The sequence below is a fragment of the Filicampus tigris genome, chromosome 2 (genome assembly GCF_054856515.1).
Source record: "Filicampus tigris isolate MCC_2025a chromosome 2, RoL_Ftig_1.0, whole genome shotgun sequence".
Lineage (NCBI taxonomy): Eukaryota > Metazoa > Chordata > Actinopteri > Syngnathiformes > Syngnathidae > Filicampus > Filicampus tigris.
The window spans coordinates 18,652,582-18,679,952 of record NC_141218.1 but is presented as its reverse complement, the minus strand read 5'-3'; the positions used below and the strand labels follow the sequence as shown (position 1 = coordinate 18,679,952).

General features: G+C 39.8%; 2 protein-coding genes across 3 annotated transcripts in view; both read right to left on the bottom strand.

Annotated features, from left to right (window-relative positions):
- The window catches only part of rab28 (RAB28, member RAS oncogene family), a 42,249-nt gene extending 29,777 nt beyond the window's left edge, over window positions 1–12,472 (bottom strand). Inside the window, exons 1-2 of one of the 2 annotated variants that reach the window (XM_086024206.1) lie at window positions 12,027–12,472; window positions 3,559–3,655 (exon numbers count right to left, since the gene is read on the bottom strand). In XM_086024206.1, coding sequence (XP_085880332.1) covers window positions 3,559–3,655; window positions 12,027–12,101 — 172 coding nt within the window. In that variant the 5' untranslated portion in view covers window positions 12,102–12,472. The remainder of the gene's footprint in view (window positions 1–3,558; window positions 3,656–12,026) is intronic. The other variant, XM_086024207.1, reaches the window with a different exon arrangement.
- Window positions 12,473–18,564: 6,092 nt separating this feature from the next.
- On the bottom strand, window positions 18,565–24,390 carry nkx3-2 (NK3 homeobox 2). Its single transcript, XM_086022887.1, has 2 exons — window positions 23,813–24,390; window positions 18,565–19,056 (listed from the first exon to the last, which is right to left on the bottom strand). Exons 1-2 carry the CDS (start codon window positions 24,168–24,170, stop codon window positions 18,632–18,634), a joined length of 783 nt encoding a protein of 260 aa, XP_085879013.1. The 5' UTR covers window positions 24,171–24,390; the 3' UTR covers window positions 18,565–18,631.
- Between the last annotated feature and the right edge of the window lie 2,981 nt (window positions 24,391–27,371).

Sequence of the window (27,371 nt, the reverse complement as noted above, 5' to 3'; positions counted from 1 at the left end):
CTTCCTTCTGTGATATGTGAAGAGTGGATAAAAGTCTACACATCCCTATTCAAATGCCAGGTTTTTGTAATATGACAAAAAAAAAGGAACTTTGAAACTCTAACCTGTACAACCCAAAAAGAAAAAAAATAGTGGGGAAATACATACAAACAACTGAGATAATGTGGATACATGCAAACCCAAATTTTATAGAGTAGACAACTTATTTGAACTGGGGATACAAGAGGTAAAAACCTACTCATATTGATGTGTTAAAGCTACAAAGAGATTATCTGTATAGCTGTGATTAAAAACGCACATTTGATTAGCAACATTTTCTAAGAAGAAGCAACTTTCCCCTGTCAGGGTCGCCACAGCAAGTCACTTGCATGATACGTTTGGCACACTTTTTTACACCAGATGCCCTGCCTGACGCAAGCCGCCCACGTCGCATGCCGACGGCAATCGGGACCCCGGCCGCTGTATCGCCGATGTTACCCAATGAGCCCACCGGCCACCGATTACATCCTCTAAGAATGTCACGTTAAATTAACTTCCGCTTCAGTACGCAGCAAAAGTGTCAAAATGGTGACCAGCTTCAACCCAACCTGGGGTATAAAGTAACCCAATCGGTGCAAATCCGTGAGTGGGTGAGGAAAACAACCCAGCATTTTTTTTGGCGTGTATTCTGAACTGCTCCTAAGTTCCTCCTCTTCATCTAAGGCCCCCAGTTCCTTCCAAAAAAAAAAAAAAAAAAAAACAGCCACAAAGCAATGTGTTTGGGAGATTTTAAGTATGTTTCAGCAAAATGTTGAAACCATTTAAAAAAACTTCCACTTTGAGACCTGTTTCCTAATGTTTGCTCCAACGCATTTTTTTAAATTTTTTTTTACAAGTTATGGCCAACAACGTTCCTTGTGTGTCATGTTGTGTTGTCGCTGTTCATCAACCACTTGATACGTCACACCTGACGTTGTTGTCCTCATCCAATTAGTAATTGTCTAACCGGGCGATGCCGAGTCGCTGTGTGAAATTTCCGGCCGCATCCGCTTGGTTCTAAAAATTTTTTTTTTTTTTTTTTTTATGTTTTGCTTTGGATATTTTACAGCACTTTTGAGTTGCATTTGTATGTATGAAAAGTGCTATATAAATAAAACGTGATCGATGTGATTGATTGATTGATAAATAAAAACACACTGCAGGATAAAGGCTGCATCTCCTGTTATGTCCTCTAACATGGAATTAGCATGTAAAAGAGGCTTTTAAAATTCCAACGTTATTGGCCCCGCCCTCCCACATCTGGTACTAAAAGTATTGTTCGAAAATCCCCTCACAGGGGGAGGCGGTTACGTGCCAGCCGGCCTCCACTCACCTCTCCTCGCCTCGGAAAATGCACATTAAATTTGACAAGCCGGGCCTTCGCGGTGCGAGGGCTTAAAAGGCTAAACCCTCGACCCTCCCACGCACACACACAAACGCGGCGGTAAAAGATGGTTACGGCTCCGCGGAGAGCCAGGCCAGCGCTCCAACGAAAGGCCGGGTGATGGTCCGAACCAAGTCGGGGACCACCCAGCTCGCCCGGCCTCCCTCCTCCTCCTCAGCTCATCAACACCCAATTCCCCAGAAAATGGGCCCTCTAACAACTCAAAAGTGTTGAGTCAGCGCCGTTGCCGCTCCGTTGATACGGATAAATGCGTGCTGCGTTGACGTGAAGGTGCGCAGTTTAGCCGTCAAAGGTTGAAAAAGAAGCGTGCGACAAGGGTTGCCGTGGGATTAAGACGGAGTTCATCTGAAGTCCGGCTGAGCCGAGATGGTGCTTACGGTCGGCTCTTTTCGTCGGGGCTCCACCGCAACATTTTTGGGGCTTTAGTTCTCCCGAGTCTCATAAGCCGAAACTGACACACAATCAAAACACAAATCGTCGTCCAACTCGCAAATCAGCATAACGTCTTCTTTGGGCGCACAACTTTACTCAACGTTGTTTTATTAGTAATGAAAGAGACGCGGCACATTGCAGACTTGTGCTGTTGGGGCCTTGGCAGAGGCTAACAAGTGACATTTTAGACGCTAAGAAATCTCCATTTCACGCGGCGGCCGGTCATGTTCAAATGTCTAAATATAGCGCCAGGCAATAAATAATTTTATTTTCAAGGTGTAATGAGGCTACAGAGCGCAGCTGTATTCAGCAGGCTCGGCATAAACAAATCGCAGCGCCGATGTTTTATATGGCGCGGGACAAAGAACGGTTGGATTTGGGGGGGGGGGATGCACGATAGCAACGTAAAACTGTTCATGTATTTACTCTGCGCCGCGCCTGGCCCGCAGGATTAGGAACGAGGCTGGCCCGGCCGGCCGAGCTGTCCGCCGGCCTTGTGGACTGTTTGCTCTGGAGGGAAGAGCTTTCACAGCGAATAAGTCTGACAAGTGGCAGACGCGCTACAATGAGGCGCCACCAGAAAAGACACATTCAGCTCGGATCGGTTGATGGGAAAAATTAACCCGAAGCTTTGGCGAGAAGCGCCGGCGCACGAAAATACGCAGCGGTCCAAAAAAATGATGGGAAATATAAATATGAAATACAGCGGAACCTCGAAGGTCAAACACAATCCGGTCCAGGGCGCTGCTCTTCCTCTTGATTTGCTACTTTTTTTTTTTTTTTTTTCTAAAGACGACGTTGTGCAATTTATGCACGAATGAAAACATTTTCCAGGTGTTTTAACTCATTCAATTTGTCCTGTTTTGAGAAAATTCAGCCAGGGCTCAAGGTGCAGTTTGATGACCTGAGGTGGCGGTGTTCCACTGTTTTCATTTGGATTTGGAATAAAACGTATTTAGACAGTAAAGCCATCAACTGTATTCTCGCTCATGGAGGTGGCACTTCATCACCAAGCCACCAATTTACAGTTGCTAGGGATGTAACGATTCATCGAAAATCGATTTAAAATCGATTTAAACTGCTTAAAATATGCATCGATGCAAAAATATAATAAAATCAATTAATCGAATAATCGATTCGAGTCAAGTCAGACAGTGTTCAGAGCTCTATACAGCAACAACTAAGAAAAGACAACATACCTAGGTCATTAGAATATATTAATGTGCTAAAAAAAAAAGATGTTCCTCCTAATCTTTAAGGTTTTTTTCCATCCCTGATGCATACCACACATTTTGAATGTGTAGATCAAATTATGCACTTGCGGCAAACATCATTGCGTATTGCGTTTGTGGACGGCTGCTGCACCACACTAGCGCACAGAGACAAGCGTAGTAGCGATTTGAAAAAAAAATCGAATTGAATTGAAAATCGGGAACTGAAAATCGAATTAAATCGGGGCTTGCGTGAATCGTTGCATCCCTGAGAGTTACACTTAACAGTGTAAAAAACAAACACAAATGTATAAAAAGAGGCTCGTGTTATTGCTCTCTTAAGATACTAATTCTTTGGCTGCAACTAAGGGAGTTTTCTCGTACAGGCGGCAGCTTCAAATTGACCAGTGATAAGACGTGTGCCTGCTTAGTTGGCGAGCGGGCGAGGGAGCGAGCACTCCCAGATCGCCAGATTGTTGTTAGGTGTCTCACCTGGAAGGCTTATTCTCTTCAGAAAGAAATCCAGGCCGATGGTTTGTTTGTACTGCTTCCCAAAGGCCTCCTGAGCAAACCTGGTGGCGAGTGAAGTCTGGAACACAGCGGCAAAAAGGAGCGACACCGCAGTCAGCAGGGAGCAACAACATGTCACTGGAAGACGTTACATTTCTTTTTTTTTTTTTTTTTTTTAATTATTTTTAGTTTTTTTAGAAACTGCCTGCGCAGAACATTAAAACTCATTCATGCTGCTGATAAGTAGCAAAATTGATTTTTAGGTTTGAAGCGGTGTGGACGTCACTGCCGTTATACTTATACACTGTCACACATTTGACATGTTAACAGATAGAGCCCAGCATCAATGAATTGATCTATTAAAATGTCTGGATTACTCACTGAAACATTGGCAAAAGTTCACAAAAGTGGTGAGGAAAGAAAAAAAAAAAATTGAATCGCTTCTTCCATGAATAACCAGCTAGCCGTCCAGCTAGCCGAAACGTTTGCTAAACTCGTTTTTGTCTAATCCTGCTCACAACCAATTTGGGGTCCTGACCCTAAAATTGGGAAACCATGTTTGCATCCCCCTAAGATTTGCCTTATAAACCACGAGTCGAATGTAATTCATCATATCGAGTCATTTTCCTCCGTTTTCCTCCCGCAAGCATTAAGACAAAAGCGCAACAAAGTGCGACGTTCACTTGATTTTTCAATCCTTTTCACAGACTTGTTCAAAAGCCAACAGCCGAGGCGACGCTTTGCGGATGGAACTGTCAAGTGAGAATGGCAAAAACAGGTGTGGGTGTGCGTGAGTGTCATGTCTCCGGACTGCAAACCAAATAATTGCCACAAACGGGGAAACCTCCATCACTGTCACCGTTGGGGGGGAGGAAGAAAACAGGCCGTCTGCGGGGAGACGGCCAACTTGAATTCATTTCGATGGATGTGTGGCGGGAGGAAAACAGGAAGCATTGGATGTCTATTAGCTTGCCTCAATGTCAACGCAACACCTGAGCACTTGTGCGGCTGTGGGTACGTTGTCAAGAAAGTAAACGGCACCGGAGGGGGTGTGTCTAATCTTTTTGCAACCTTATTTAGCTGCGCGGCAGGCAAAATATTAGAGGCAGAGCTAAGCAGGGCGCGGTGCAGTTGCGCAAGCGCCATCGTCGATCAATCGAAGACTGACAGCGTCGATCCAAATCGTATTCTTGATATCAATGTTTGCTAAATAAAGAATATTTACTATAAAATAAACATAAAAGCCAGTTAGAATGTTTACTATATAATATAAAATATTAAGCCACTAGTGCACGACTGATATGGATTTTTTTGAGGCCGATGCCAATTTCGATATTTGGCAGGATAAAAATCCAATAACCGATGAATTGGCCGATTCATGTAAAAACATAAATAATGAATAGAATACCTTCTGTCTTGGTCTTTTAATGTTTACAAGACTAAAGATGTAAATTACAGGCAGTCAGAATGTATTTTGTCCAACAGTAAACTACAAGAGAGAAAAATTAGCTGATATCTTTAGGTGGCGGGGAGGATGATATCTTTGTCTTATGTTGTAAAGTATTAAAAAAAAAATTTAAATAAAAAAAGGGGTGGGAGTACAGCAAGAATCTGCAAAAATTAGCTTAGACTTAGATTTGAAACCTGCTAATAACCTCTGATTATATCGGCCGGGCTGTAGACATGGTTAGTCCACAAGGGGCGGCCAAATGGAGCAATAAATCTTGGCGCCAACCACCAGGTGTCGCCCAGCGGCGATAAGTGCACATATTTTGAGCAACAAAAATCCATATAATCTATATTTTTGGTGTTGGAAAAACACGAAAATTTTCAAATTTAGTTACACAAAATAAACAGTCATTTCAAATTTCAAAGTCACAAAGCCATAGCAGACCCCTGGTATAGACAACCATTTTAATTCACTCCTTTGGACAATTTAGAGTCTTCAACATGTTTTAGGAATGTGGCAGGAATCCGGAGTACATGGCGAAAAAGTACGCACAGGAAATCCAGGGCATGGATTCGAACCCCCGCCCTCAGAACTGTGAGGCGGATGTGCTAACCGCTGCCACACTGTGCCGCCAAACTAATTCCTCTGGACGTTTATCGACCGCCAGATTGTTTCATTCTCAGCTTGTCGCGGCCTCAAGAGTGACTGAATAATGACAGCAACGAGGAGACTACGGCTCATTTAAGTAGCCCAAACAATCAGCCGCAACACCGGAGTAACGAGCTCGGACAGCAAAAATGAATCCCGCATGCTCGTGCTGGCCTGCTCGGACATTTGTCTTGGCGTCCCAGTAGCTTGGCTTGCCTCCTTTAAACGGAGTGCCTTTGTAGTTTTTTTTTTTTTTTTTTCCTAGCGTACAATTGGAAGAGTGAATTTGAACGCTGGCGTAATCCTGACACTCCAGCACAGGGTCACCAGTGATCCCAATGCCGGGAAATGGGGGGGGTGGGGAGGTTCCACTGAAACAAGAAACTTGGGAGAGGAGAAAAAAACAACACAGCAAAGACAATCAGACTCTCATACTGTAAAGACGCAAAAGTGTGGCCATTTTGTGCAGGATATCCCTCCAAGGTTGAACACACTCCATCTTGTCGAACGGCAAACAAATCGGGCCTCAACTGAACGACGCAAGTCAATAAATATTCAAGTCCTTTTTTTTCCCCCGAAAAGTCAATACTGGCTCAGGGGAGTCCCGGAAGGCCAACGAGAACGGGAGTGAGGGTTGGAGCTAGTTCTGAACCATTTTGAAAAATACGATCGCTGACATTTTTTTCCTCAATATTGTGATTGCGATTTCATATGAGATTATTTGTTCAAGGTCCTCATCACGTGAATTTTCTAACAAACACAAGCAATGAATAAATCTGTACTACAATAAACTATAAGGTTTTATTATATATAAACGACTTGGCTTTATAGGTTAGGTTTGCACTAAAATAAAGACAAATTAACCATAAATTAATGGAACAGAAAGTTTGTTTGTCTACTTCGATTAGAGTTATTAAGTTGGTCTTTTTAAGTGTTCAACAATTTCTCAAAATTCTACGGAACAATTTACATTTTGATGTCCATTTCAATTGTTCGGCCTGAGTTGCGGCTATAAAATATTTTTAGAATCAATTATCCCGCGGATCAAGCCCCCGACGACATCGATTAACCAAATAATCGGATGCAATTTTATTTTGCATTATTTAACAAAATGTGCTTGTAAGTTGCAAGCATTATTGTTGTTCACTTGGGGTCGCCATTTTTACAGACACTATATCGTCACCTTCCTAAAGTTTTTGTCATTTTTTTTTTCGTTTTTTTTGTCAGAAAACACGATTCACGGGAAAAAAAGTACGTACTCTTGTCATTAACGCAGCCTTTTCTCCTGGCTCGCCACCATTGCGCAATCTTTTTCCGATACGGAGTGGTGCGTGCATCTGTCGTAACGTTAGTCCGTACGGGAAAATAATCACTTTGAGGCAGGGATGTTGCTTTGACTTTTTTTTGTAATCTAATTATTCAAGTTATACGATTAATCATTTCAGCCGCAATTAACAACAAAAACATGAGGTAAAGCCGATTAAAATAAAAGCAGTAACACACTAAACATCGCTTGAAAGAACCAAATGATGATTATCTCCGACTATCTGGCCAATTGAAATTTGCATTCGGCCTTAAATAAGTTCACTTAGTGATTGGTAACTTCTACGGCTGTAACTAATGATTATTGTAACAATCGATTAATCAACAAATCGTACAAAAAAAGTTGTCATTTCCATCTTTACAATAAAAAACGGCATTATTTCAAATTAACATTAATTAAGATCAGTTACTGGTTTGGTCTGTAACATGTAAGAAAATGTTGTTCAATAATACAATTCTATAAGAAAATGATTGCATATCTTTGCGATATGCAAACTGCATGGGGGAATATCTATATTTTTTCAACATATAGTGCAGCCCTAATATGCATTATGTACTATTTTAAGCAGATTTTTGCCCCAAGTTGTGGTCCAAATTTGACGGGCTTTGGAATATGCGACTATCCGAATGCGTGAACTCCCGCATCCAAAGCTGACTTCTTTCACAAGGGAACAGCAAATATTGAAGAAAACCTGAGCACTCAGGTGGGAAAATAGACTTGTGTGTAAGTTAAGCCCGGCATATTAAGACTCTGGCTCCATGCGAGAGTCCAGAAATGTTCAAAAACATCCCGCTCAGATGGACAAGCCTTCCCACATCTCGCTATTTTTCTGAATGGACGATCTGACCGCAAGCCAAAACACCCCCGGAGAACGGCGTCCAAAATAAACCGATCCGATTGCAATTTGCCGGGCAAATTGACATTAATAAGAGGAGGAGGGGGTGTGGGGTGGCATTCAAGATGTCAGTCAGCAGTCCCGAATCCAAATGGGGAGTGCAGCGTACGGTGTTTTCTGAGCCCAACACACAAGCAGGTAAGTCAGTGATGAGCTGACACCTGGCAGTGGTGGGGGAGGGGGAGGGGGAGGGGAGGGCGGGGGGCGGCCGGGGCTTAATGTAGCGTATCTGCTGGGGAACTGACTCCTGTGTGTTCTCAACACCAATGCCTTCATGTGCGCTCCCCAAAAGAAAAACAAGAAAAATGGAGGCTTTTTACAATGGGAACATTCATTTTCTTCCCAAACTGTGGCCATTCAGGTTCACCATCTTTTTTGTTGATGGTAAAACCTCAAAATTCTAACACCTTTGCGGTCAAGAATTTTGGAAACAGACAACAATTTTCAGGAAGAATACGTCGGCAAGAGTTTAAAAAAAAAATAGTCTGTGTGGCTTCAGGTCCAATCTCGAGGCTTCAGCTCTTTGAGTATCGAAAGCTGCGATTCTCAAAGTTTGGGACTAGCGCCACTCGTGGTATGCGGGCTCAGTTCAGTTGTATTTTACTTCTTTAAGCCTTTATCCTTTAAGAACTGGTTGTGTTTTTTTATTTTTTCATTTAACTTTTAATAAGGTGCAACAATTAATCAATATCTAATCGATTATCATATGAATCGATAATTATTTAATAATCGTTTAGTCGTTCAGAGACCTTGTTTCATTTTGATTGCTACAAATCCTCCAAATTTCAGCTTCTCACCGATTTATGTAGTCCTCCGTGAAAGGAAACTTATTATATTTGTTGAATCAAAATAAAACCTTTGCAAAGATCTGCTTTTGATTTGGGAAAAAAAATTCGATATTTTTGCCTACTTTCTGACAAGTTACAGACCAAACCAGTGACTGCATCTTAATTAATTTTTGTACATTTTCTGCACTGTCAATTTGAAATAATGTCCTGTTTTTGGATATAGGCTTTTATCTAATTCATCGATTAATCGACAAAATAATCGACAGGTTTTTCAATTGTTTAAATGATCATTTGTTCCAGCCCTAAACTTTTATACGCATTAGATTGAAAGTACTTTCTTTTAAAGCAGAAGTCAACCCAAACATATTTATTTCAAGAATATGTTCGATGCAAGCCCACTATTCGAAACACGGCATTCTGATTAATTTTGCGTTTGTGCAATATAAGTTAAGCAGAAAAATGCACTTATTTTAGCCTTCTCTGGCGGCCGCCATTTTGTCTTCTGTAGTGAAAATGACATCACAACTGCTCACAACGACCAATCACGACTCAGATTCAGAAAACAGGTCAGCCGTGATTGGTCGTTGTGAGCAGTTGTGATAGGTGGCTAAAAACGAAGGGAATAACACTTATTCCACGAACACAATATTTATCAGAATGCCTTGTTCCAACTAGTGGGCTTGCATTGAACATAATCTTGAAAAAAAAATGTTTGCGTTGACTTCCACTTTAAATTTGTCAATTTGACAAATATATTTTATCCGTCTCATATTTGTATGAACACTTTATCTAACCACGCTACTTGATTTTAATGTTGGTACATGAAGAGTGAAATATTTTTTTGAGATGATACTTGCAAATGCTACCATTGAAAACATTTCTGTTCAAAATCGTTGAATTTAACCTCCCTTAACCAAGACAACACTAGATCAAACTCTATGGGAAACCCATGTTGGGAGATAAATGATCTAATTATATAAGACGGAAGAGTTACGGGCAGCTCGCGCTTGCGGTTGTCCGTAATGCCAGACTTGCGCAGCGAGTTGCTAATAGTGCTGTTAGTTTCCCCAACATGTGGTGAGCTTAAACTTCTGCAATAACCAATAATTTATCGTCAAGGAAAAAGAGCTCCTATAGTGTAACTTAAGAGTCGATGACACGCTACAGCAATGAAATGCAACGTTGCTGTGCCAGCCGCAAGTTGCTCTTTTATTGGCGCTCAATGAAAACTACACTTCTGGAACTGAAGTATTATTACTGTCCAGTTTTTATAGTAATCCCATTTAGAGTACAGGGAAGAAAGTCCTAGGTCAGCAGCACCAGCCTAGTTTTTATAATGAGCCTTTTTCACAGCATTCATTTTCACAAATACGACAAAGCCGGTTTACGCGGATGAACGCAACACTTTAGAGATTACGTTTCAACAACCGATGGGTGACGATCTGGATATGGTATGCATTGTATTTATTTACTTTTTTTTTTACCATGCAAGTCGATAATGGTGGTATTGGAAAAGACCAAACCCCAACAATCATCGCAATCGCAACGCTACAAATTTCTCGGAATTTGTTTGTCACTTATATTAATTGATCAGCCTTGACGGAGGTCTGTGCAAGGGCTGCAGCTAGCAAAACTTTTTAGAATTTAGTGCTTTACCAAGTATCCCATTTAGCAATTGGATAAAGATTGATCTTGCGGTATTGAAAACAAAGCATCCACATGTAGTTGCAGGAATTGTTTTTGTCCACTTGGGGTGGCTATCCTCACATACCAATGTGGTCTCTGTGACGCTGAGTGTGTATGGCTTTAAAAGGCCTGGTCTGCGTATTAATGTTCTTATGACATGTTTGTTTTATTCAAAAAACGACGGGCTACATTAAATTAGCTAACATTGATATGTTACTTTTGTGCTAGTGATCGGTGAGATGCTTTTGTGGCACACATTGCACTTAATCTTCCTTGATAATCGTGCAATGATCCCAAACTTTGACCGACTCTCTCCTCCTGACTCGCCGCCATCGCGTCCGTCAGTTTATTTCTACACGGGTTGGGTTGTGCAACTGCAGCAACCTTGCCTTGGAAAAATGATTCCCGTGAAGCTTTGAGGCACGGATTTTGCTCAGACCTTTTGTTGTAATCGAATTATTCCAGTTATTCGATTAATGTTGCAGCCTGTGCTCTACTTAGTTACCCTCTTGTTATGCATGTTCATTATGGCAGTCCTTAGTCAACAAATCTAACAGTGACATATGCACAGGGCTGTATGTTACTTAATATTTAGCTAATAGTTGTATTGACATAAAATTCTACGAGCTAACGCCTGGCGCTTAACTAGAAGTAATCATGGCAGCACGCAGATGTCAAGTGTCACAGTTTTGCTTCACAAGTAAGTTGTTGTACTAGTATGCCAAAGTTGTCCTCGTAGTGAGTACTGAGTAATGAGCCTACTAGTACATGGACCTTTAGCCACAGACACAGATGTTTGAGCAATATCCTACTAACGCACTGAATTGTCTTACTAGGGAGGTCAAAGAGCATGCTGCAACATGAACTTTAAGGTCGGATCAATTAGTGGAACCCAGAGTTCAAAGCAAACAGTGCATCAGCGTTTTTGCTGTTACGCTGCATGTAAACGGAATAAACTGCAAACAGAACTGACGTTAGGCCCCCAGTTTATTTATTTTTTTCCCCATACCTACAATTAGGGTCTTCTAGAGCATTTTTTTCCCCCCAAATCAATTTGTTGTGCTGTACGTTCTTTTAGTAATCTTGGTAAACTACTTTTTGTTTCTCTACTTTGCTTTTAAATGTCTTAAATGGTCATGCTTTTTTAATGTTTTGGAATGTGAAGCACATTGAGTTACCTCGTGTAAGAAACAAATGGGTTGAGATGGATATCGGGATATCGAATCAATGCTAAAACAGCCGGCCGTAGTGGTTGTAAAATAAGGTAACCTTTATTAGTCCCACAATGGGAAAATTTGTAACTGTATATTGGTGTACACGGCTCTAGTACATGATTTTATTGAATTGCACAGGTGAACCAAACAAAAATGAAAAGATGCATTCAAGTGTTCTCTGTAAATATCACTTTCGTCGGTAATAACGATGCATCACGTCTCATTCGGCTTGTCAGCTAACAGCTCATTTAGCATGTGTCGCTTCTAGCGTCGGTCGCCATGGTGACCCAAAGAGCCACTGCAGAGCAGGTAGCAGCGCACCGACGAGCCCGAAACACATCGGAATGATGGAATTACGCGGGTAAATTAACACGTCCGTGGCGTGTGGACAAATTTGACGTCATTATTATGAAGTGTAGTGAAGTGTTCGTGGCGTGACGCTCACCTTCCCGCAAGCGCCGTCGCCGATGACCACAAATTTAAGCTGTCGATCCTGGCTGTCCTCCTCCGAGTCCGACATGACGCCGCCGTGTGCTCAGCCAGTGTCTACCAGAGAGATAGAGAGACCCCCCCCCCCCCCTCCGAGCGAAGAGCCACCACGATACAAGGATTAAAATCCAAACTAGCCGGCTAATAATCACTGACGGATTAGCACAGCGTCGAATAAGCAAGCGGGCGCCATTTTGACTATACCAACCCGGCCGCCAGGCTCGACTCCGGGCACTCAAATATTTAAACTCATGAAAAACTAAAATTGTTTGTGCAAAATGGACAAACATCGAGCATTTAAAACACACGCAAGAGCGCTCGGAACGACAGCTGTGTCTGTGGCTATCGTCACAGCCGCGTGGAAGCACTTCAGAAGCGTAATCACAGCTGTGAGCCGACAGAATGGTTACGTCCAGAGTGTGACGCGCTGCTTCGTTGCTATGGTAACAAAATCGACGGACTCGAAAAAGAAATACGTACAAGACAGTAGAAACGGAGGGGATTTTATGAGGTGCCTCGTGTTTTATGTATTATCATGAATGCCAATTAAATATTGTGGCATATCTTTGAATGTTTATGATTGTATTACGTAAAGCCCTCCTGAAACCCTGTTTCTCGCCGTGCTATACTTTCCAAATCCATCTGCAACAGGTAAAATTCGGCGATATAGAGGATATAGAGATGCTTTGAAAAAAAGTGTTATTTTTTTCCTCCCACATTCTTTAAACACATGTACACTTTAATTAAAATTTTAAACTTATTAAAGCACGCTTTCGAGAGTATTCCCTGTTGTCACTCACTCGCTGTCGAGAAATGGGAGACTGTCGTATAACATCACTTTGAGGTAATGAAAAGAAGACACTTGCTTTACCATTCTCCAAATAAGAAACAAACTACTGTATACTCGCTTCAAGCTACTTATTTGTCACTCCCAGTTAAAGTTTACTGTAAAAATGACACACAATACAAAAGAAAATTAAACATTGTGTATTTGAACACCAGGATGCTTAAACTAAACCATATAATTTAATCTCCTGAACGTCCGATTGTTTAATGCTAACGTATAATTGGAAACGCCATAGATGGGCTAAGAGAATTATCATAACTGTTGCGATAATTATAACAACTTCTAGTTTAACACATGCAGAGCAGCAACACATGCAAATAGAGAATACAACAATATTTGCAGGTATAAATTCTCTCTGCTCTGGGGTAAAAGCGACTTCCTCCAGTTGGGGATCTCTGCCACTTCTTCTTGTTGTCCAGTAGAGCTCTGTACTGTATTTTTGATTTTATAGTTAACTGTTTAACCACCTCTTAATAATTACGAGAATAGTACGGGGCAGCAGGGTAGATGAGTGTTGTGGCATCTCTGCTTCACAGTTCTGATTTTGAATCTGCGCTCCGGCCTTCCTGTGTGGAGTTTGTGTGGGTTTCTGTCTCACATTGCCAAAACGTGAGTTAGATTAGCCAAATACGGTGTTCTAAATTGTCCGTAGTAATAAATTCAAATGTGAATGGTTTATTATTGTTTGTTCATATGTGCCTTGTGATTGGCTGGTGAAATGGGCGAGTCTCGAATGAAGATAAGGTGTATTCAAAATGTTATTACATTTCACATTTGCACAAATGCACATTTTCAATATATTGCATACTCGATTGGATAAAGATAAAGATGGCCTTTATTAGTCCCACAATGGGGAAACTTACGGTGCTACAGCAGCAAAGGTATAGGTCACACAAAGATGGCGGCATAATGTAGCCGTTAATTTATAACAAAAATACTAACTTTTCAATATGATTTTCATCATTTGTGATGCTCATGTAGCATCTCATCAGATTTTGGATGTTGTCCTAATCTCATGGCGAAATACTGTAAAGCTCAGTTTTTCTTATGTTTGTCGCTGGGGAGTAGGGCTGAACAATTCATTGACTCCAAATAGACATCGCAACGGAGTAGAATTCAATTTTTAATTTGCGCAGGCTGCAATTTGGAAAAAAAACAACAACTTAATTTCAGGGACGGTCGGCTTCATTTTATATATACACACTCAACAAAATGCAACACTTTTGTTTTGGCTCCCATTTTTTAGGAGATGAACTCACAGGTCTAAAACTTTTTCCATGTACACAATATCACCATTTCTCTCAAATATTGTTCACAAACCAGTCTAAATCTGTTAAGTTGGCCAAGATAATCCATATCACCTCAAAGGTGTGCCATATCAAGATGCTAATTAGACACCATGACTAGTGCACAGGTGTGCCTTAGACAGCCCACAGTAAAAGGCCACTCTGAAAAGTGCAGTTTTATCACACAGCACAATGCCACAGATGTCGCAAGATTTGAAGCAGCGTGCAATTGGCATGCTGACAGCAGGAATGCCAAGCAGAGCTATTGCTCGTGTACATAATGTTCATTTCTCTACCATAAGCCGTCTCCAAAGGCCTGTCAGAGAATTTAGCAGTGCATCCAACCAGCCTCACAACTGCAGACCACGTGTAACCACACCAGCCCAGGACCTCCACATCCAACATGTTCACCTCCAAGATCGTCTGAGACCAGACATTCGGACAGCCACTGAAACAATCAGTTTGCATAACCAAAGAATTTCTGTCAGAAACCGTCTCGGGGAAGCTCATCCGCATGCTCGTCATCCTCATCGGGGTCCCGACCTGACTCCAGTTCCTCGTCATAACCGACGCGAGTGGGCAAATGCTTATATTTGATGGCATCTGGCACATTGGAGAGGTGTTCTCTACATGGTTGAATACCAGTTTGCACTGCTCAGGGCAGATGGCAGACAGCATGTGTGGCATGTGGTTTTGTGAATCCCCAGATTCCCCACTCATCCCACTAATAAAACAGTATTGCACCTTTCACAGTGACATTTTGTGAGCAGTCTAAGGCACACCTGTGTAATACAATAAAACACATATCTATATCTTTATATATAGCGTTCGACAACTCATTGGAGAAATCCAAAATGATTTGCGCACTTTGCAAAGCCAAATTCAATAATACCATATTAGTTGTACGTCTTTGGTGTATTGTCCAACAGTTGTATTTTACAGGAAAAGAATCATTCAAGGATCAATGAAAGCTATTACAACAGTCTTTGAATCAAATTATACTTTGGGTTTTTTTCTATACTGTATTCATTTCAAGATCGGTTCCAAGCTTTGTAAAATACATACATTACATTTTATTTCTCAATGTACACTCAGAATCCCGTCTTGACAAAAAAAAAAAAAAATGTAGAAATGTTTGCATATTCATTAAAAAAAAAAAGACAAACTGAAATATATGGTCACAAGTATTCACTGACCCATTGTATTGAGTGGACACACCCTTTTGAGTTGTACTAGTTCAGCCATGAGTCTACTTTGGAATGAAACTTTTTCCACACCTGTATTTGGAGATCTTTTGCCATTCTTCCTTGCAGCTTTGTCAGGTTGGATGGTGAACGTTGGCGGACAGCCATTTTTAGGTCTCTTCACAGATGGGTTTAGGTCAAGGTTCTGGCCGATCCATTCAAGAACGCTCACAGAGTTGTTCTGAAGCCACCCCTTTGTTATTTTAGCTGTGTGCTTCGGGTCATTGTCCTGTTGAAAGGTGAACCTTCGGCCCAGTCTGAGGTCCTGAGCACTCTGGAAGACGTTTTCCTCCAGGATATCTCTGTACTTGGCCACATTCATCTTTCCTTCAATTGCAACCAATTGTCCTATCCCTGCAGCTCAGAAACACCCCCACAACATGATGCTACTTCCCACCACCATGTTTCACTGTAGGGATTGTATTATGCAGGTGATGAGCAGTGCAGAGGGTTTCTCCACGCATACTGCTTAGAATTAACACCAAAAAGTAAAATCTTGTTCTCATTAGACCAGAGAATCTTATTTCTCACAGGCTGGGAGTCCTTCATGTGTTTTGTGGGCCGAGGATTCCGTTGGGCTACTCTGCCATTAAGGCACGACCGGTGGAGGGCTGCAGTGAGGGTTGACTTAACTTTCTCCCATCGCTCTACTGCATCTCTGAAGCTCAGCCGCAGTGATCTTTGGGTTCTTCTTTACCTCTCTCACCGAGGCTCTTCTCCCACGATTGCTCAGTTTGGCTGGACGGCCAGGGCGAGGAAGAGTTGTGGTCGTCCCAAACTTCTTCCATTTGAGGATTATGGAAGCCACTGTGCTCTTAGGAACCTTGAGTGCTGCAGAATTTTTTTGTAACCTTGGCCAGATCTGTGCCTTGCCACAATATCTGTCTCCGATCTCCTTGGGCAGTTCCTTCAACCTCATGATTCTCATTTGCTCTGACATGCACTGTGAGCTGTAAGGTATTCTTATATAGACAGGTGTGTTCCTTTCCTAATCAAGTCCAATCAGTTTAATTAAACACAGCTGGACTCCAATAAAGGAGCAGAGCCATCTCAAGGAAGATCAGAAGAAATGGGCAGCATGTGAGTTAAATTTGAAGGTTGCTGCAAAGGGTCTGAATACTTATGACCATATGATATTTCAGTTTTTCTTTTTTCATAAATTTGCAAAAAAAAATCTACATTTCTATTTGTTTCTGTCAAGATGGGGTGCTGAGTGTACATTCATGAGAAATATAAGGAACTTTTTTGGATTTTGGCAAATGGCTGCAATGACACAGAAAGTGAAAAATGAAAGGTTGAAGTGATTAGATTATTTTCCATAATCGTTCAGCCCTACGTTACGATTGCACTCATTTATGCAGACTGAGGTCCAATAAAGGGTTAAATAATTATAGTGCTTGTCTTCTCATCTTTAACAAACTTTTCTCTCACAACCAGGATGAAGGTTTCGAGTTATTCAGCACCCGCACCTCTCTGGTGACAGAATGAGTCTCTGCAAAATAAGGCAAGATGGATTCAGATTATTTGGAATGTGGTGCCATTTCCATTCAAGCATAATGATGCTATTCAAATCATTTAAACCCATGAGGAAACAAAAATAGAAGCATAGGGTATAATATACATGCTGTGGCCCAAAACAAATGAATTAACCTGACAAACAGGCCTGTATGTCCTATATTTGTTTTATGACACTAGAGGACATGTGCTTGATGGGAAGCTCCATCAGGATGACAAAAGTAGAATGTTACCAAATATGACCAGGCAACGGGTCAAAATAGACAATTTTCAGATGCATGTTTGTTTGGGTTTTAAGTGTCACTCATTTTAACATTGAAAACGCCAGAGGGTTATTTATTGATGTTCTGATATTTGACGAATTAAAGCCTAAAATCCCACAGCACCTGCTTTATGCCTCATGACTCCCACTTAAATTTTGTTGGGGTTTATAGATTTCAACTTTGTAAACGACACTGTATATAACAGAATATCAGATGGTTTGTTGCAGTATGAATAAATACTGTTTTAGTTTTCATTTGGAGGGAGGTTTTAGTGCATTTTCTTTTCAGAACAAGAAGAAAAACTAGAAATGAATAGTCATTTAGTTTCTGTAGTCGTGATTCCTGCCATTCAAATTGAAGATATTTATTTTACACAATGTTTTTCCCTCAACAAATACAAACTTCATGGATTTCTATTCTATGCTATGATTCGAGGCCATGAAGACTAACCCTAACCCTATAGTGACGACATAGTAAAGACAAGATTTCAAGTAATGCAGAGAAATTAATACACTACACTTGTATTAGAGAAAGACCTGTGCATTGGATTTTTACTATCAATAATACGGGATATCCTATCTTAAACCAAATTGTGACAATTATAAATAATTTCTCATTATCCTCGTATAGAATAAGCACAACATGGTAGAAATATAAGTGGGTTCTGCATCCAAATAAAGACTCAATTTTTAATTATATGTTGAACCCAATCGAAATATAAAATGGCAGCAACCAACCGCCCCCGCACCCCCCCCCCCCCCAAAAAAAACGTTTGTTTGCCAGGTTCTTTTAATGCTGTGGCACTCAAGAAATTGAAACCAACCTCAAATCAAACTTGCACCCACACCATAGTAAAGTCACTTTAAAAAAAAGTGCTTATTTTATCATTTTCGTGCCAGATTTTTTCTTGCTTATTGCTTTTGTAATGCAATGCTTGTTTTGCTTTGACATTTTTGTCTTTATTTCCTTGAATCCAGATTCTCTTTCAACAGAGACCAAATAAAGCCTCAAAACGAAATTGCACCAGATGATAGTAAACTGATATGTTTTAATAATTTTGTACCATCCAAAACACAAGAAAAAGCACACGTTACATTTTAAAGAGGAATTGCTTCTCGCTTTTTCCCCTCCATATAAATGCTTCCCAAAAAGTGCTGAAATATCTTACCTTTACAAAGACAGCGAGAAAATAAGACAGAAAGGGGGGAGTAAACGCAGCCTGCAACTTAATGAAAAGTCAAAAGACAACAGCTGTCGATCACTGCAGAGGTAGGATGTAAATAAACCAACAAATGTCCAATTAGGTCCCGTAATTGACTTCCACTTCGGCTTGAAAAAAATATGGGCTGTTAAAGTCCCCCCCCCCCAAAAAAAATGTTCGCAAATAAATAGAGTTCGCTGTGTTTTCACGGGTTCCCCGTACACGAGAGTGTCCACGCGGGGAGGCAGTACGCGTACGGGTAGTAGTAGGAGGGCTGCAGAGAGAGCAGCGGGGGCCGCAGCACCTCCCCGGGGCCGTACTGTCTCTGGTCGTCGCGCACCAGCACCTTGACGGCTACCTTCTTGGCGGCAGGCGTGGACGCCATCAGGTCGGCGGCCATCTGCCGACGCTTGGTCTTATAGCGCCGGTTCTGGAACCAGATCTTGACCTGAGTCTCTGTCAGCTTGAGGGAGGCGGCCAGGTCGGCTCGCTCGGGCCCGGAGAGATACCGCTGGTGGTTGAAGCGGCGCTCCAGCTCGAAGACCTGCGCGTGAGAGAAGGCCGCCCGGGAGCGCTTCTTCCTCGCCTTGGGCTGCTCGGCGCTCTTCTCGTCGGCGGGGCAGCCGCAGTCTACAATAGGTCATATAGGGGCAACTTTAGAGACGTTTTCGTTCAAATCATAAATCGAAAGCCTTCAGGCGTTTGCGCTCACCCTGTGGGATGGACAACTTAAATGCTGCAAGGGGGGTAACATTTTTTCATGTACTGTATGCATATATACAAGTTCCACTATCCTAACTCAACAACAAACGGTTTAAAGTATAACAACAAAATAACTATACTGTTTTTTTTCAGTACATAGGGGTCCCTTGCATAAAAACTACTACCATTCAAGGACCGCACAAAACTCCAGAACAAGAAAACAACATTAACCCTTTCATGCAAAGTGGTCACTACAGTGGACAGCTATTTAAAAGTTGCTTTCGCCCATATTAATTAAACTAAAAAATATATTTATATTTTAAATAATAACATTAAATCCTAATCAATGCATGAAAGGGTTGAAAATATTTTTTTTAATTTAGATTAATATAGGCGAAAGCAACTTTTAAATAGCTGTCCACTGGAGTGATCAGCTATGCATGAAAGGATTAAATGCACAAACTAATTTAGTATATTTCACAAAAATCATCTCACAATTTTATTATTGACGTACTATGTTTGTCCTGGATATCATTCCAAATACGCAAAAAATATATATACTCACATTGTAGTTTAGGGCAGTATAAGACCCAATGCAAGTGCAACAAAGCCGTGTCTGCCATCTAGTGATGATTGGTGATATTACAACTTCAAACTACAGTGGACCCCTCCATATTTACGGATTTGTGGAGTCCCAGATTTTTTCTTTTTCACTGTTTTTGTATTTTTTTATATATTTTGGACCCCCCTAAAATCACCCCCACCCTCCCGTTTTTCATGGGAAAAAGTACATCGAATGGTTAGCATTTTTTGTAGACTTTTACAGTACTCGAGTATTTATTTTTCTGATGACTTTTTAGTGTTACTACAGATAAGGTTCTTTTTTTCAAACTCTGATAAGTGGAAAAATTAGGGACACCAGTTTGAATCGCGTATGGCAGTGATTCTCAAAGTGCTTCCTCTAGTTCAGGGGCGTCAAACTCATTTTGGTATGCTGGCAATTTCAGAGGGATGTTATAAATGTAAATGTAGTCACCTGCACTGGTCAACACATTTTTACATTTTTTTTTTTTTTAAATAGAGATGCAAGTAAACTTTTCTAGATGTTTTTTTGCGCTGATTGTGAGTCAGCCTTTCTCGAGCACATCAGGTTTTCATAATAATAATGATATACTAACAATAACATTATGTAATACTGTATAGTAATATATTTACTAATATTTATGAAATAAGGGTTAGGTTCAGCAACAGGTGTTTTTTCTGAAACATAATACTTTTTATAGGTCAAACAAAAAAATGAACATTTCTCAAAAACTTTATGTGCTATAGGAAAACTGATTTTTTTTTTTAAATCTGCATCAAGATACATTTCGGGACACAAAGCCATTTCTGATTAAAATTTGCTGTTGACCACTGTTATTACGGATTGCTGGATATATTGTTCACAACAAATTGAAATTGAAATCAGAAATCATGGAAAATTGTGACAAATACAAAATATAGTGGTGGCTTGAGAGACGAGCTAATTTTATAAGTAAAATAACCTCCTACCCTAAATCATCTCTCCCCATTGAAATGAATGAAAATGACAATCCTTTCCAGCTCCCACAGCAACCATTTTTGGGGGTGATTTGTTTTTTTAATTAGATGATTAAAAAACATAGTACCGTATTGTAAACAGCAATTAAATACAAGACTCAAACCATTTTTGCTTCAACTCAATAGACATTGTGCTACTCCTTTTGGTGTGTGTGCCATGGCCACTTGGGGGCAGTGTAATACAGCCTGTACAGACATACATTGAGACGGTCACCGCTGCAGGAATATTAGTCGTTCTTCGCCAAGGGTAAAGAATATATGCTTGTTAGTACGGTCTACATGTTTTGCCCCATCATCTGTTTTCATATATCCATTGCTTGGAGGCTTATAACTCAGCAAAAGCCTGTCGATGGCCTTTTGCATAGTTTGTTAGCATTAAGATGGATGGACTTTACTAATGCAAAGGTTGTTTTAAATACACAACACTTATTTGTTGTTTATGTTTGATGTGATGGTAGACATCAACTGGGAGAGGCAAAAACAGGTTGAATCGTTCACTATCTGCCAAACTGCGGAGTTGGTTCGCACTTCACAGCCACGACAGCACTTGTGTCTCAATTTTTGCTCACCAGTCAAAGCAAAACAAAAAAAATGGCAGAGCAGGGGCTCTTGAAAAACTGTTAAATCAGGGCACTCACATATGAACGCACCAATAGGATACAACTATTGGTGTATCTAGAAGGCATGTAGTGAAAAAAAATGTAATATCTGTTAAAAGTACAGTAAAGAAGAAAAACAGCAGACACACCTTATTTACTTTAGTCAGCCAGAAAAAGTGATGTGGCGCCAGGCCTTGAGATTGACACCTGTGCTCTAGCGGTACCCCAAAGAATCATATGCATGAATATATGTGTATAACATTTGTAATTTTGTAATGAAATGTATATTTCAACACAATTCTAACACACTGCACCCCGTTTTTTGTACTTAGTATGTGTGAAAACCAATACACTTTTACAAATGAAAGTGCCTCCATCACCAATAACACGAATGAAGTTGAAATGAGTTTACTTATTTATGCTTACTTTCATGTGTATTTTTTTTCTATAGGATTCAAGTACTTTGTACTGGTTAATGCTTGTGTTTCAGTTTGAGAATCCCAAAGTTAAATCCCCCAGTACTTAGTGTTTCATGTCTTTCAGGGTTTCCCAAAGTTTTTTTTAGCTCACGACTGAAATCTGAACCAAAAATATTACTGCCGAAATACATACACTAAACTGCCATCAAAGGGAGAAGTACATGTAAAAGAAAGTCATGTATGAATCGGAATATAATGAATCAGAAAGTCATTTGCCAACATATTGTTTGACACTCACTAACATGTTTATTGTTACTATGAGAGATTTAAAAAAAAAAATATATATATATATATATATATATATATATATATATATATATATATATATATATATATATATATATATATGTGCACTACTGTTAAACATCCTTTTATTTTATTTTTTTTGAATAAAAGCATTTTTTCCATTGAAGATAACAGCAAATGAATCAGAAATACATTGAAGCATTTAGTGATTTGTGATTTGACTTTATTGCTGATGGTGACACACGCATTTTTAAAAGTGCACGAAATATATATTGTTTATGTTTTATATGCCTGCAAGAATACTTGTTTTCACCATAATTTGTCTCATTCTTAAAAAAGTATGAGTGTTTTTTAAATCAATTCCACCATCGTATTTTATATTATCTATTTTATTATTATTATATTTTAGATTATAGGTTTGGAGAATTCACTATTTGAGGAACAGAATTTTTAATAGGTTTCTTGTAGTCTTAAATAAACAGAACAAACACCCATGAAAATGAGTATAAGGTTGCTGTTATTTTGTTTTTTTTTAATCTGATTAATGGTTTTATATTGTCCGATTGTGGCATAAACCCCAAGCATACTTTATTGCTGATCGGGCTATTATGCTGTACACGCTGTTTCAACCTATTTTAAATAAAATAATTGTCGTAATTGTTATGAAATTATCTTTCAATACAAAGTGTCAGGGTGCATAAAGTCAATCAAAAGTAAAATTCCTAACTTTATTAGCATCCTTGCACAACGCTTAAGACTCAGGGTTAGGGTTACCCAAAAGACCACAAGAGGTGGTCCCAATAAATATGGAAATCTGTGTGACTTGGGAAAAAAAAATGCATCTGATTATCTTGGGTGTAGTCCAGCTATTGGTAATTTTGAACCTCTTGTAATACATTCATGCGTAAAACCTCCTGTAATAAATCAATGCGTAAAACCTTGCGTAAAATGTATAAATACGCAAGTCAATCTGAACTCAAATAGTGCTATTATAGTATTCCTTGCAGGTCCAGGTTACTTAATGCCCATTAACTTTTGGGAAATGCTGTGGGCTCATGGGGCGGGGGAATCTGAATGACTTAAAAAAAAAAAATCATTAGGATAGTTTTGAATGTATAGCAGAGGGATCCCTGAATTCCTTGACGTAATACCGACATCGATGCGTAAAATGTGCACAAAAAATCATCATCACTGTCACTTAGTTCATTGGAAAAAACACTTTTGGTGGGTGGGGGTGGTCTGTCTGTGTGCTGCCTACTCTGCACTGCTGTAACACTTCAAATCGGGGTATAAATAAAGGTTTATATTCACGTATAATCTCTTAAAAATTGGAACGGTTTGTTAATAAATACGCTTAACGTCGATCAGAACGTTTTCAATTTCTCAGGATGGAGGGCACCCAAATGCCAATTAAAAAAATTATTTAACAACATTACTTTGTGTGTTTTTTAATATTGGATGAGGGATCGTATAGGTTTGTAGCAGTTTTAGGCAAGGGATAGCCATATGCATAATCTATTATTGTACGTAAATTAATCACGTTAATATTTTCATCAAAAACAACAAAAAACATTGTAACCAACACCATTTGTTGTTCTTTTTTCACAGTCTGGTCATGTTTGTTGCTTTATCCTGTACTGCTGCAATACTGTACACCCCTTTACGGTGATCTTATCTTTTAAAAAGCTTTTATGAATAAATAAACTTAAAATGATCAAGTTTGCTTTTATTCCAGCGCACATGGAGGATTCGCGCTCTTACCGGCGGCGTTATTGAGCTCACTGTCACTCTTGGTGTTGTCGACGGCTGCGGACTCGTGGTCCGTCTCCTCCTGCGGGCTCTCCTCCGGCACATCCGACCCGGTCCCGGCGTCCTTCTCCGGCTGCAGGCCCTGCGCGACCCCCGGCGCCTTGGCGTCGTTGTCCTCGCTCAGCCCCGAGTCCGAGTCGTAACTCTTCACGGGCGGCTCTCCGGACGCGGCGTGCACGTCCCCGAATATTTTCCAGCACGTCGTCTTGGAGAAGCACACGTCCAAATCGGGCAAGTGTCTGCCGTCGTCCTTCTTGTTGAGGATGGCCTGGATGGAGAAGGGCATGAGCGAGTTGCCACGAACAGCCATGTTCAGATTGCGAAAGTTTCAACAAAAAGTGGCGTGATTAGGCGGGTCGGGTGGGGAAGATGGGGGTCAGGTCATCCGTGGATGAACTTTGAGCTCCGCTTGACTGCCGCGTTCTCGCTCGCATCCCCGCGGGAACAAGTCGCTGCTAAATCCGCGGGCGCGATGCTGTCCCTCCGCATAGCTGTGCCATCAGCGCGGGCTCTCTCCGAGCTCCGACCCTTTTCACACAACTTTTTTCCTTTTTTTGCCCTGCCTTACCTGTGACTGACAGGCTCCCAGCGCCGCCTCCCATTGGTTGAGAGCCGAGGGCAAACCACTTCCGGATTGGCGAGCGTCAACGACGTCACGCTGCTTTCAGGATACTCGGACATATCCAGACGGTCTACGCAGCTACCCTACCACACATTTTATGTAAAACAAAGTTTTATCAACCGCGTTGACCTTAAATTTAAATTTCTCCCATATTTTGACATATATTTGAACACAACATCAACACTACCTAAACGATTTTTTCGTCAACTTTTTAAAACCCAGACATATTTATTTTATTTTTCTTACACTAATTACACTTTAATTTTGTGTGTGTGTATTCGGCACCTAATCATCATTTTCGTTGACGCGACGTTATGTTTGTTGGCCTTGCCTCACCTGTGAGGCCGGCGGTGCATGTGTGACAGCCATAGTGATAATCTCCCAGCACCGTTTCCCATTGGTCGAGAGCCGAGGGAAACCACTTCCGGACGACGTCAATTTGCTTTTAGTATAATTGAACAAATCAGAACAGATATGCGACGTAGTTTTTTTTTTAACCACTTAGTTAACACAGAATCCCTCAAAGAAAAACACAGTTTAAAGTTAATCTACCGTATTTTACAGTTCACTTTTTAATTAACTAAAATAATTTATTGTCTTCAGCCGTTCTAGTAAGCGAGATATATTCATCAGTCGTAACGCGTCTTTAACACGTTTTGTCTCGTTTATTTTGGCCTCGTACCTGAAACGCAACATAAAAACGACAAATCAACCATTAACAGCGTGTGTTTGTGTGCATACAAAGTTTGCTGTTACTTTGTTCTCCACTTTTCATGTCGTCCTTTACTGCATTGTGGATCTCGTCCTATGGCAAGACAAGGATCCATCCATCCATCCATCCATCCATCCATCCATCCATCCATCCATCCATCCATCCAGCCGTCCGTCCAACCATCCACCATCCATCATCCAAATCGCTTATCCTCACAAGGGTCGCGGACGTGCTGAGAGTGTGTAATTGTATTTTTTTTTTTAACACGACAAAAAAAAAATACAAACTATAACAAGTTATTAAAAATATATTTAAATGGATCGAACGAATTACTTAATAAAAAATAAAACGAATCGAATGTACTCGTTGCAGGTCAAATCTGATTTCTATTTTTTAAACAAAAACGAATGACCAAATTTCATTTTAAAAAACAAACAAAACAAGGCATCTGTTGTGTGTGTTAACGTTTCTATTTGTTTTTTATAAACCCACGTCTCTTATACAATTATATTGCGTGAATTAAATTCCCAGTATTGCTTGTTATTTTTTAAAGACATAAATTGAATGGAGAGTGTAAAGATAAATTAACCGAACCCTAACCCATTTCTTATTTGATGATTTGTTACGAAAAGACAGAGACAGCTTTAAAATTATGTTTGGATCTCATAAGCAAAAGTGTATTCTGAACTGATTCGAAAAATATCCATACATTTGCACTCAAGTGCATATGCAGTTTATTACGTCACTTGAAATGCATAAAATAAAAAAGATAGGATTAAAAAAAAACGTTTTAAACAACGTGAGATGGGAGAAATATAATAAAATGTCATGTGAGTGAGTAAAGGCAATTTGGCAACTTTGCTGATTTAATTTCCGATTTGAAATAAATTAGTAAGTAAAAACGAATTGATAGAACGCAGATTTTTAAAAAAAAATTATTTCCATTTGTCATATGCGTTTGCTTTGCTCGCGCCGTCCACTCTAAATTAGCCTGGAGAAAATGAAATAAAATCCTGGATGTTATACAGTTGCGTTGTTTGTGTTTGTCAACAAATAATAATAGCGTCACAAGCCTCATCTGCCATCCCTATTTCGATAACTTCTTTTGCATGCACTCGTTATAGTGCTCGGTGGACTCTATCAGCTTGTCAGAACTACAACAATTTCATATTACCATATCATTAGGTTTCTATACATCAAATTCAGACCTCATTTGTCCTTCTAAAATGCACCAGCTCCTCCTGGATGCAATCACGTGACCTTAGTGGCTGTGAAAAAAACAGACGAAGCAATAACGGTAACGTCTGGATATTTTCACGCAGCAGCACACCTTATTATCGTTCTGTACTTGTACTTGGTGTTGTTACTCAGTCTGCATTCATGTCACGCACGTTCACCGGTGACTCTTTTTTGTGAATGTACAAAATGGTGAATTTTGCTCATTGACAAGTGGACCTAAAAATAATAAAAAATCATATTCATGATTAAAAAAAAAAAAAATATATATATATATATATATATTAGATTTAATTGATTCAATGCAATGTGAATTATTTCACGCAAATACTTAAGCCAAGTGTCTTGGCTCAAAAACGTTCTGGCTGCAAAACGTTTAAATCGCCACTGTCAAATTAAGTAGTGCATATATTTTATCTTGCATTTTATGTTTCAAAATGGAATTGTAACTGACAAAATTATTAATGCATGTGTGGTTATTATTCATTTATATTTTATTGTGAAACAAGATCATTTAAAAAGAAAGAATAATATTTCACCCCAAAGAAATACAACTGTATAACTTGCTTGTTTTACACGTGAATAATGTATGGAATATTTTATAGAAAAAAAAATTAATCATTATTTATTTATTTTATATATATTATTAGTCCATTTTATCATTAGCTTTACCAACCTACTTCAAAGGATAAAGTGCATAGTAAAAAATACAACTTCTATTTTTTTTTCACTAAAACTATTTAAGATTAATTTGTAACAATTTAAAATGGAAAGACTTAAGAATTATTGACATTTGTGCCAACAACAAAGAAAGCAAGTTGTTTAATAGGAAATAAAAAACAATTGCTGAGCTGATCATACTTATATCTTTAAGTTAGGGTTCAATACAGGGGACAACTGTTCAATAAACTCTTCAATTCTAATTTCTTTGATCTGGAATG